We start from the raw sequence: 12181 nt of genomic DNA, 5'->3' as shown, positions 1-12181 counted from the left end.
GCTGCTCGGAGCTGTGGTCGTAAGGTCTCCGGTGCCTGTCGTGGCGGCAACCCCCGAACCCGGTGGTGGACACCGGAAGTAAGGGCTGCCGTCAAGCTGAAGAAGGAGTCCTATTGAGCCTTGCTGGCTCATGGGACTCCCGAAGCAGCTGACGGGTACCGGCAGGCCAAGCGAACTGCAGCCCGAGCAGTTGTGGAGGCAAAAACTCGGGTCTGGGAGGAGTTCGGGGAGGCCATGGAGGAGGACTATCGGTCGGCCTCGAAGAAATTCTGGCAAACCGTCCGGCGCCTCAGGAGGGGAAAGCAGGTCTCCGCCAACACTGTTTACAGTGGAGGTGGGGAGCTGCTGACCTCAACTGGGGATATTGTTGGACGGTGGAAGGAATACTTCGAGGACCTCCTCAATCCCGTCGCCACGTCTTCCGTGGAGGAAGCAGAGGCTGAGGTCTCAGAGGTGGACTCGTCCATCACCCAAGCTGAAGTCACTGAGGTGGTTGGCAAGCTCCTCGGTGGCAAGGCACCGGGGGTGGACGAGATTCGGCCTGAGTACCTTAAGTCTCTGGATGTGCAGGGACTGTCTTGGTTGACACGTCTCTGCAACATCGCGTGGCTGTCGGGGACGGTGCCTCTGGATTGGCAGACCGGGGTGGTGGTCCCCCTGTTTAAAAAGGGGGACCGGAGGGTGTGCTCCAACTATAGGGGGATTACACTCCTCAGCCTCCCCGGGAAAGTCTATTCCAGGGTACTGGAGAGGAGGATCCGACCGATAGTCGAACCTCGGATCCAGGAGGAACAATGCGGTTTTCGTCCTGGCCGTGGAACAGTGGACCAGCTCTATACCCTCCATAGGGTGCTCGAGGGTTCGTGGGAGTTTGCCCAACCAGTCCACATGTGTTTTGTGGATTTGGAGAAGGCATTCGACCGTGTCCCTCGTGGTGTCTTGTGGGGGGTGCTCCGGGAATACGGAGTCCGGGGCCCCTTGTTAAGGGCCGTCCGGTCTTTGTATGACCGGAGTAGGAGTCTGGTCCGCATTGCCGGCAGTAAGTCGGACCTGTTCCCGGTGCATGTTGGACTCCGGCAGGGCTGCCCTTTGTCACCGGTTCTGTTCATAATCTTCATGGACAGAATTTCTAGGTGCAGCCAGGGGCCGGAGGGGTTCCGGTTCGGGAACCACAGGATTTCATCTCTGCTTTTTGCAGATGATGTTGTCCTGTTGGCTTCATCGAACCCGGACCTACAGCATGCACTGGGGCGGTTCGCAGCCGAGTGTTAAGCGGCAGGGATGAGGATTAGCACCTCCAAATCCGAGGCCATGGTCCTCGACCGGAGGAAGGTGGCTTGCCCCCTCCAGGTTGGTGGAGAGACCCTAGCCCAAGTGGAGGAGTTCAAGTATCTTGGGGTCTTGTTCACGAGTGGGGGACGGATGGAGCGTGAGATTGACAGGCGGATCGGTGCAGCGGCTGCAGTGATGCGGTCGTTGTATCGGTCCGTCGTGGTGAAGAAGGAGCTGAGCCGAAAGGCGAAGCTCTCGATTTACCGGTCAATCTACGTTCCCACCCTCACCTATGGTCATGAGCTTTGGGTCATGACCGAAAGGACAAGATCCCGGATACAAGCGGCCGAAATGAGCTTCCTCCGTAGGGTGGCTGGGCGCTCCCTTAGAGATAGGGTGAGGAGCTCAGTCACCAGGGAGGAGCTCGGAGTAGAGCCGCTACTCCTCCACATCGAGAGGAACCAGCTGAGGTGGCTCGGACATCTGTTTAGGATGCCTCCTGGACGCCTCCCTAGGGAGGTGTTCCGGGCATGTCCCACTGGGAGGAGACCCCGGGGAAGACCCAGGACACGCTGGAGAGACTATGTCTCTCGGCTGGCCTGGGAACGCCTCGGGATCCTCCCAGAGGAGCTGGAGGAAGTGTCTGGGGACAGGGAAGTCTGGGCATCCCTGCTGAGACTGCTGCCCCCGCGACCCGGCCCCGGATAAGCGGTAGAAAATGGATGGATGGATGGATGTCGGTTCCTGGCTGTGTTCGAAATGTCAGTCTGACGTTTTGGTTAGACTGACCAGCAGGGGTCAGGGGCCGGGTCAGATCAGGGTCAGGGGCCAGGTCAGGGGCTGGGTCGGGGGCTGAGCCGGGGCCGGGTCAGGTCAGGGTCAGGGGCTGAGCCGGGGCCGGGTCAGGGGCCGGGTCAGGGACCGGGCCAGGGTCGGGTCAGGGGCCGGGTCAGGGACCGGGCCAGGGTCGGGTCAGGGGCTGGGTCAGGGGCCGAGCCGGGGTCGGGTCAGGGGCCAGGTTGGGGGCCAGGAGCCGGGTCGGGAGCCGGGTCGGGAGCCGGGTCAAGGGCCAGGTCAGGTCAGGGGCCAGGTCAGGTCAGGGGTCAGGTCAGGTCAGGGTCAGGGGCCGGGTCAGGTCAGGGTCAGGTCAGGGTCAGGGGTCAGGTCAGGTCAGGTCAGGGTCAGGGTCAGGGGCCGGGTCAGGTCAGGGTCAGGTCAGGGTCAGGGGCCGGGTCAGGTCAGGGTCAGGTCAGGGTCAGGGGCCGGGTCAGGTCAGGGTCAGGTCAGGGTCAGGGGCCGGGTCAGGTCAGGGTCAGGTCAGGGTCAGGGGCCGGGTCAGGTCAGGGTCAGGTCAGGGTCAGGTCAGGGTCAGGGGCTGGGTCAGGTCAGGGTCAGGTCAGGGTCAGGTCAGGGTCAGGTCAGGGTCAGGTCAGGGTCAGGGGCTGGGTCAGGTCAGGGTCAGGTCAGGGTCAGGTCAGGGTCAGGGGCTGGGTCAGGTCAGGGTCAGGGGCTGGGTCAGGTCAGGGTCAGGTCAGGGTCAGGGGCTGGGTCAGGTCAGGGTCAGGTCAGGGTCAGGGGCCGGGTCAGGTCAGGGTCAGGTCAGGGTCAGGGGCTGGGTCAGGTCAGGGTCAGGTCAGGGTCAGGTCAGGTCAGGGTCAGGGTCAGGGGCCGGGTCAGGTCAGGGTCAGGTCAGGGTCAGGGGCCGGGTCAGGTCAGGGTCAGGTCAGGGTCAGGGGCTGGGTCAGGTCAGGGTCAGGTCAGGGTCAGGTCAGGGTCAGGGTCTGGGTCAGGTCAGGGTCAGGTCAGGGTCAGGTCAGGGTCAGGGGCTGGGTCAGGTCAGGGTCAGGGGCCGGGTCAGGTCAGGGTCAGGTCAGGGGCTGGGTCAGGTCAGGGTCAGATCAGGGTCAGGTCAGGGTCAGGGGCTGGGTCAGGTCAGGGTCAGGGGCCGGGTCAGGGTCAGGGTCAGGGTCAGGGGCCGGGTCAGGTCAGGGTCAGGTCAGGTCAGGGTCAGGTCAGGGGCCGGGTCAGGTCAGGGTCAGGGGCCGGGTCAGGTCAGGGTCAGGGGCCGGGTCAGGTCAGGGTCAGGGGCCGGGCCAAGAGGTTGTCCTGATGATGAACAAGGGGATGGTCAAAAAAAATATGAAGCCACAGTTGGTTCCTGTTCACCCGTGTTCTTCTGAGCCACTCGCTGGAGCAGTGGGTTGTGCTCTCACCTCACAGTGAGAAGGTCTGGGTTCAAGTACCAGCCAGGGCCCTTTCTTTGTGGAGTTTGCATGTTCTCCCACTGTCCCAGTCCCTCTGGGTACTCCAGTTTCCTCCCACAGTCTGAAAACAGGCACCGAGTCAGTCTTTGACCCCTCGCAGCTGGGTTCCTCAGTTCAGTAACGGAATCATCAGAATCAGTTTTATTGCCAAGAAAACTAAAATATACATGGAATTTGTTTTGGTGGAGAATATTGGATTTAAAACTGTGTTAAAAGATAATAAATGATGAACAGTAAATGATAAATAATAACATGAATCGGAGGATCGGTCTTTACATTCAAATAATGTTACCCCAAATAACCTGGTTTTTTTTTCTTTGCTTTTAAACCTGTCTATTTTTATTTTTATTTACTTATTTTTTGTAGTTAGAGGTGTGGTGTGTGACGGGGGTTAAGTGTGAGCACACTGGGCTGGACTGTGTGGCATAACAGCTGTCGGTCAGTGTGTGGCTACAGGGTGTTTTTTAGTCACAACTGGTTTATTCTGAATGAAGTAATTCAAGATTCTATACTTGATCTTGGTGTTTACATGGGAAAAAAGAAGGATTAAATCCTCTCATGCCGGGGTCTGTGAGGCGTTCTGATTGGTCAGGGGGCTGCCGCAACATACTGACGTCTCCAGAAAATAAACAGCATTTTTCTCTTCTTTCTTTCTTTTTGACGCTGCAGCTTTGAAAATGTCCACGTTGTTACATAAGCGCCCGTCCATCCGCTCATTTCCTTATTCGTCTAAAACTGGCGTTAAATAAATCGTCAACATACGAGTCGAATGTTGCGTCATCAGGATGGAGCAGAACGACCAGAATGAAGTCGCCTAATTAGCAGATAATTCCGCCTCCAAAGGAGAATAAACCCGCCGGTCTATTAGGAGTTAAAGGGGCTGTATCATGCAAAATTCACTTTTTGTATGTTTTAACCTTGTTATATAGTTATGTACTCACCAACCCCCCCCCCCCAAGTTTTTTTTCCTTCATACCTGCGTGTTTGAGCTTTCCTCCTTGTTGTGCTGCTCAGAGAGGCAGCCCCTCCCACACCGTGAAAACTCTCTGTTTTCCCACGTTCACGTCACACGGTGAAGATGTCTCCCCTGAGCCCCCCCCCCCCCCCGCAGGCCCTCGGCCACCAGCATTGCTGCTTTTCTAACTCTGATTACGGAGATAAACTTTAACCATCGTCTGAAAGCAACAGTCAAGCAAGAGCAAGAGTCTGGAGGGTCTGGAGGGTCTGGAGGGTCTGGAGGGTCTGAAGAGTCTGAAGAGTCTGAAGAGTCTGAAGAGTCTGAAGGGTCTGAAGAGTCTGAAGAGTCTGAAGAGTCTGAAGGGTCTGAAGGGTCTGAAGGGTCTGAAGGGTCTGAAGGGTCTGAAGGGTCTGAAGGGTCTGAAGGGTCTGCGCTTGGTGAGTTTCTCACAGGAAAAGACGTTTTCTCGTGTCTTTGCGTGTAGAGAAGCTAGAGCTAAAGAGCTAAAGCTAGCCAGTGTATTTGTTTTGAAGTGCTGATTGGCTGAAGTTCGCTGTCAGTCAAAGTCCACAGGGGGAGAGGCGGGATTTTCAGTGAAACGGAGCGTTTTCTCTTCCGGGTTTCAGAATTAGAACCAGAAAATCTTTTATTTCACACAAAATGACTTTAACTTAGCGCCAAAAATGAACTATTACCATGTTAATGCCATTTCTAGGGTTTGGACGAGCTAAAAAAGCAGGATACAGCCCCTTTAAAGTTAATTCTGAATAAAGTTTTCAGCGTTGACATGATTTTAGAGCAGAATTGGGCTTTATTCAGCTTTATAGAGGAATAAAAAGTCCCGTGTGAACACTCGGAATAAGACTATGTTCCTGACAAATAAAGCTTGACCTCATATTCCCTCCTGGAATCCACACAAGAAACACAAAAAACTCCACCAAATCTTCTTGATTTAGTAAATCAATTTAAACTGTTTAGTTAAAGTCATGCTACAAAAACATAATGTCAGCAGAAAAAAAATGAAATAACAGAGGTCATATCCAACAAGGAAAAGAGAGAGAGGTCAAAAAACGGTGACTCCACTCCACTTGACCGACCGTCTGTCAGATGCAGGACAGCCACACCCACAACGAAACTGAGGTTTTCATCAGATAATTGAATATGCAAACTTAGAAGAAAACCTGTTTACTCCAAAATAACAAACAAATCTCATCCATATGGATTTTTAGCCTGAAGAATGACCATGAAATTAAAGCATCTCCACTGGAATAATATTTCATCGGTCACGGAAAGTTCCACCTGGCTTCTTCAGGCGCTCTGAGTCACTAAACACATTTACCACTCCGAAACAGACGACAATAAACTCAAGCATAGCTGTTTGAAAAGCAAACCTGAATGTGTCTATAGTGACATTGATCCACAACAGTCGCCGAGAGGCTGATCTTGCACCTCAAAGTTCGAGTTCACTCAAAGTTACGATCTGAAAATGCAAACGAATGCGTCTAAATGTGATCAGTTCCGGTCGCCTCGCCCCTCTGCTCCGTCCGCCCTCAGGCGAACAGGTGAAGGGAATTCATTCAAACGGACTCACTCTGGCAACACCATGTGATACGCGACAACAGCAACAACACAAACATCAGCAGGATGCAGCGCGGACGCCATCCACTGCCCTGTCACACTGACAGACTGAACACAGTCGCTGGACACACCTGAGATCCAGATATCGGCGCTAAAACGAGCAGAGGCCGTTTACTCACCTGGTAGTGCTTCAGAGGGGCCAGCGCATCAGAGATTGCATACTGCTGTTTTGGATTAACTGGTGTCGAAAGGTTTAAAAAAATCTGGATCCCTTGGTCCCATTAACGCGTGGTTCAAGCTTCATTGAGCTGCCTAAACAACAAGCGCCGCCTGCAGCGGCAGCCTCCTGTAAGTCGGTGGACGGATGAGAGCGAGTCGTGTGGACAGAAGGAAGTCCGGCAGCCTTGACAGTGAGGAGAACCTGCTGGGCTGGAGGAAGGAGCGTCACAGACAAAAAAGAACTTGTGCATCCTTGCAGCCCCGTCAGAGTCTTTCGCTCTGGGGAAACGTATCGACCTTCCTTCACTCGTCTCTCAAGCCAGAAAACATCGACAGGCTGGTGTTTCTGGACAAAAAGCCTGTCGGCCTAACAGCTTCAGGCTACTGCCTTCTCTTTATAAACTGTTCAGTCCTTAGTTATTGAGTTGCCCTTCGTGATTGCTCTCTGGATGAATATATTTATTCAGTTACCCTTTTTTTTCTGCGCTCAGCACAGGGCTCCAACATGAATCCACACGCTGATGGTGATGATCAAGATGAGTGTGTCTGTCAGATGACTCAAGGTGAAGAAGTTCAAACAGCAGGCAGAACAAGGTCGAACAGCCACAACAAAGAAAGAATGAAACCTCCAGACAGAGAGCACGCAGAGTGCCGTGAGACTGCTGCCGCTGATGTCTCAAAATGACGCTTTCCCTGAGATTCACACTTCCTGAGCAAATAGGAGACCAGCAAACTCCATTTTTACACAAACATGTACATGTAGATTTAGATATTTTTGAGATTTTTAAAGTTTATTTTGAACATTTAACAAAAACAAAACTACAACAGAAAATAATGAATTTGTGGAAAGAGGAGTGGGACTTCTTTTTGAAAATGTTTAGGCTCCATCTCAAGCTGAAGCCGCTGAGGTGGTTGGTAAGCTCCTCACCGGGGGTGGACCAGATTCTCTCTGAGTACCTGAAGTCTCTGGATGTTCAGGGACTTGGTTGATACAGCTCTGTAACATCACGTGGCGGTCGGGGACGGTGCCTCTGGACTGGCAGACCAGGGTGGTGGACCAGACGATTTGGCCCAACTATAGGGGGATCACACTCCTCAGCCGCCCTGGCAAAGTCTATTCCAGGGTCCTGGAGAGGAGGATTCCACCGATAGTCGAACCTCAGATCCAGGAGGAACAATGCGGTTTTCGTCCTGGTCGCAGAACTCTGGACCAGCTCTAGACCCTCCATAGATGCTCAAGGCCTCGTGGGAGTTCGCCCGACCAGTCCACATGTGTTTTGTGGACTTGAAGAAGGCGTTTCACCGCGTCCCATAAGGTGCCTTGTGGCAGGGGGCGTCAGGAGTACAGAATCCGGGGCCCCTTGTTCAGGGCCGTCCGGTCTCTGTAAGACTGGAGTAGGAGTCTGGTCCGCATTGCCGGCAGTAAGTCGGACCTGTTCCCGGTGCATGTTGGACTCCGGCAGGGCTGAACTTTGTCACCGGTTCTGTTCAGAATCTTTATGGACAAAATTTCTAGGTGCAGCCAGGAGCCGGAGGGGGTCCGGTTCAGGGGCCGGAGGGGGTTCGATTTGGGGACCACAGGATTTCATCTCTCCTTTCTGCAGATGATGTTGTCCTGTTGGGTCCATCAAACCTGGACCATCATGCACTGGGGTGGTTTGTGGCAGAGCGTGAAGCAACAGGGATGTTCAGCACCTCCAAACCCGAGGCCATGGTCCTCGACCGCAAGAAGATGGTCTGCCCTCTCCAGGTCGGAGCAGAGACACTGCCCCAACTGGAGGAGTTCAAGTATCTCAGGGTCTTGTTCACTAGTGGAGGAAGGATGGAGGTGAGATTGACAGGCGGATCGGTGCAGCGGCTGCAGTGATGCGGTCATGGTGAAGAGGGAGCTGAGTCAAAAATAGAAGCTCTCGCTTTACCACTCAATCTTCACTCCTACCTTCACCTATGGTCATCAGCTCTAGATCAGGAATAAAAGGACAAGATCCGGATACAAGCGCCGTAATGAGCTTCCTCCATATATCGGCTGGGCGCTGCTTTAGAGATAGGGGGAGGAGCTACATCACCAGGGAGGAGCTCGGAGTAGAGCCGCTACTCCTCCGCATGGAGAGGAGCAGCTGAGGAGGCTGAAGTCTGGGGACAGGGAAGCCTGGGTGTCCCTACCTAGACTGCTGCCCCGCGACTCGGTGCAAGATAGGGTGGGAGATGGATGGATGGATAGACTCTCTCTCCGAGTAGACGGAGGAACTGCTGGTCCTGATCCTGGTATCTGGTTGTTATGATATTTATGAACTCTATCACGGCCTCGGAAGAACTCCTGCATGTGGAAAAAAAATGAGTGAAAGTGGAAGTTGAGAAAGCTGTCAGTCACTGTGACTCACTGTTGTGATGATCTTTAGGTTTGTGTTACATCAGTCTGGACTGTGGCACAACAGTATCTTACTGCATCAGATCACACACCACAGGAAGACCCAGCAGAAAGGAAGGTACTGTCATAAGCTCTTCTTTAAATGGTGAGTTCTGAAGGTATTCAGATGATGAAGGCCATTGCCGTGCTGATCTCTCTGGACTGTAACGAGAGGATGGATTTGGGATCATGTAGTTCATCGACAGCCTCTCGCCACCAAGCTCCAGCTGCTGCACCGAGCTGAACCACCTCTGGTTTCCCATGTCCTCTTGTGACATGAGTCTCAGTTGTTTTCCTGCAGTCAGACTGTTGGAACGTGTGTGAAATGTGGTTCAATACTTCAGAGTGTAGAAATACCTGTCAGCCTCTTCACTTCGAGTGGTGCTCTTTGGAGGTCTTTGAACAACTGACTGTTGAGCAGTTTGCCTCCAGCTCTCCTCTCCAGTGTTTGCTCTCTCAGGGTTTTTATTGAAAAGTGTTTCTCAGCCACCGTCCAGTTCTGCTTGTTTTTGACTTTCATGCTTCCTGTTTACTGCTTCCTATTTCCTGTTTCCTGTCGCGTCATCACATCACCATGTCCGAGGGAACGCATGGGAGAACCAATAATCTGCCTGTACGATCGGCTCTGCTGTCAGGCGCAGTTTATATGAGGCACAAGCAGATTATCGATCGGCGTAGACCGTTGACTGTTCACAAAGATGGACAAAACTTCCGTGGCATCCTCCACAGCATGTTGGGGATTTGAGCAGGACGTCTCCATATTGAACATTTGAAACCCAATGTAAACGTGTAAGTGTGTGCTCTGAAACCGGGCGTTTTATGTGTTTATTTGCAGTCTGAAAATCAACATTTCTGAATGGGTGCCACTGAGACTCAGGCTCTTTTTTGAAACCATCGCCCCCTGCTGGAATTTCCCTGGTGTTACGGCTTTTCTGCACTTCAGCATCATCTTCGCTTTTTACCAGTGGAGGTTGGCGCTTGGTGTAGACTACCTCAAACAGTCAGATCTGACATATACTCCGCTCCAAGAGAAGTGGTTTTTATCTGACACATTTACAATCTGCTTCACCTCACAATCCCAGGATGAAGAGGATTTTTGGGCCCATGTGCCTAGTGATGTCCTCGTCCTGTCTCAGTCATGTCCTGGTCTTTCTTTTCCAGAGTGAGATGGGTAACGCGGCTCTGGGTGCGTCGGAACCCAGCCAAGACCTGAGCCGCTCCTTCTTGCTGACGGTCAACCTGAAGGAAGGACGCAACCTGGTCATCAGGGACCGCTGCGGTGAGGACCAGCTGTGAAGCCTTTCTGATGTGAAACAACACTTGATGTATAGCTGCCTCACCATGAGTGGACGGTAGTGACGGTGCTGGTGGAGACACTGTGCTCCTGTTCAGCTCCAGGAACCAGAGCGATGGCTTCGGCAGAAGGCAGAATCCCTCTGTAGACCCATGTCTGGAGGCAGGGCTCAGCCCGGTGGAGAGAGACGTACACAGAAAGACATTAATGACACATAATGGTGAAATATGGTGAGTGAGAAAGCAGAGATGCTCAGTGGAGATTCCCTTAACCTGCAGCAGCTTCAGTAGAAGATGTCCCAGAGAGTTCTGAAGCGGCTCAAAGTGAAGCTTTACTGAGTAGACACGTTTGACACAAACCAGGTGTGTGTGTGTTGTGGTTGAAGCTGTGAACACCCTCGAATCGTGCGACTGGTTTCTTTATGATGAGACAAGACACTCACTGTGGAGCTCAGGCTTTACTTCCTCTGGCATGTCGTCACAGCGCACAGATGGAGGAGGAAGCAGCAGCTGATGGGTTCCTCACAGACGGACTTCTCTCCCTTCAGCAGACATGTTTGAAAGCCATATTGTCTTTTCTCTTCTCCAGTGTTCTTGGCTTCGTTTCTTTCAGTCGTCCTGCAGGATTAGCTATATGTTCATTTAAAGGGGACATATTGTGCTATTTTTCATGTCATGTGAAGTCACATCGGTCTCAGAAGCCTGAAGCATAGTATTTTGCTCGGAGTTTCAGGGTCTCAAAAGTGGCTCTGAGGAGCCTCCTCAGAACAGGCTGTTTCTGAGCCTGCTTCCCGGTCTGACCACGCCCACTCTCTCTCTCTCTCTCTCTCTCTCTCTCTCTCTCTCTCTCTCTCTCTCACACTCTCTCTCTCTCTCTCTCTCTCTCCCTCTCTCTCTCTCTCTCTCTCTCTCTCTCTCTCTCTCTCTCTCTCTCTCTCTCTCTCTCACGATGGGGGCGCAGTCAGGGGGAGGAGTTAAATCTGCTTATTTCAGGATAAGTGGACTAAACTCAAACTCGACAGTTTCAGCTTCAGTTTCATTTTCACAAAATGTGGTGCAGCAAGAGGGAGGAAACGGACAGTTTTCAAATTTGAACGTCATAATGAGGCTACGGCAACACACACTGCTATAAGAAACTCTTCACAAAGTGAAAAAAGCACATGTCCTCTTTAAGGTTAAATTTTTAGCCCCTCTAAGAAATTTAAAGTGTTTTTCAATGAATTCCCAAGTGCTGTTAGGAAGGTCAATGAAGTCTTAAACTCTGGTTCTACTGAAGCGACATAAGGCTCAGCATCATCCAGAGACAGATTCTGCATCGTGGAGGCATTTCCTCTGATCAGACCTGAACAAACTGGAACTCTGTGGCCACAGAGAAGCTGCTTACGTCTGGAGAAAGGAGAGGCGTAGAACCCTTACAACTGTGTAGAAACTGTTCAGCACGGTGGAGGAAGCATCATGCTCTGGGGATGCCTCTCGGTGTCTGGAGATGTGAAGGCAGCGGCTGGCCTGAGTCTGGGGACGACTCCGAACATGACCCCGAGCCACAGCAGCCGTGGCTCCAGCTGAAGAACCAGAACCGCAGAACCACAGAGCCACCGGGAACGTCACGGAGCAGTCTGCACAGAGCGCCGTGGACTGACCTGAAGACCAGGGTCTCTGCCGGAGGGGAGGGGGAGTGTGTGAGTGTGTGAGTTCCCTCTGCAGCTTCCTGACAGACAGTGTAGGAGCCATAACATGGTGAGTGAATGTGTCACATGGTGTTTGGGGTTGCTACGGTAACGCACGGGCGCTTGGGTCACGTAATATGCGCTGATTGACTGGTAGCTACAAAAAGGGCGTGTTTACCTGCAGTCAGTTGGAGAGAGGGGAGCGGGTCGCCCTAATTTTGTTGACCGCATGTCGTTTAGTTAGCGCATGTCGTTTTTTAGCGCGTGCCGCCTCCTTCGTGCACCACGCCGCTTCGGTGTGTGTGTGTTGTTGCAACAGACAGGAATGTGGAGGATTCCTCTGTCGTTGAGTCCAGTCAGGATTCACAGCGTATTCCAACCTGTCTGAGACTGAGACACACCCGCCTTTCACCGGCCGTCACTCCTCCCCTGCCTCTGTGTGTGTGTGTGTGTGTGTGTGTGTGTGTGTGTGTGTGTGTGTGTGTGTGTGTGTGTGTGTGTGTGTGTGTGTGTGTGTGTGTGT

General features: G+C 52.7%; 1 protein-coding gene across 4 annotated transcripts in view; it reads left to right on the top strand.

The window, feature by feature from the left end:
* LOC115393064 (multiple C2 and transmembrane domain-containing protein 2-like) overlaps positions 1-12181 on the top strand; it is a 58641-nt gene that overhangs the window by 22057 nt on the left and 24403 nt on the right. For 3 of the 4 annotated variants that reach the window (XM_030097876.1, XM_030097859.1, XM_030097867.1), the window contains exon 3: positions 9860-9977. In XM_030097876.1, the coding sequence (XP_029953736.1) occupies positions 9860-9977 (118 nt within the window). Of the gene's footprint in view, positions 1-9628; positions 9669-9859; positions 9978-12181 lie in introns of those variants that run through there. The other variant, XM_030097887.1, reaches the window with a different exon arrangement.

Source organism: Salarias fasciatus, chromosome 1, assembly GCF_902148845.1.
Source record: "Salarias fasciatus chromosome 1, fSalaFa1.1, whole genome shotgun sequence".
In the NCBI taxonomy this organism is placed as follows: Eukaryota; Metazoa; Chordata; class Actinopteri; order Blenniiformes; family Blenniidae; genus Salarias; species Salarias fasciatus.
The sequence above is the reverse complement of the archived record's forward strand: the minus strand, read 5'-3'. Positions and strand labels throughout refer to the sequence as shown.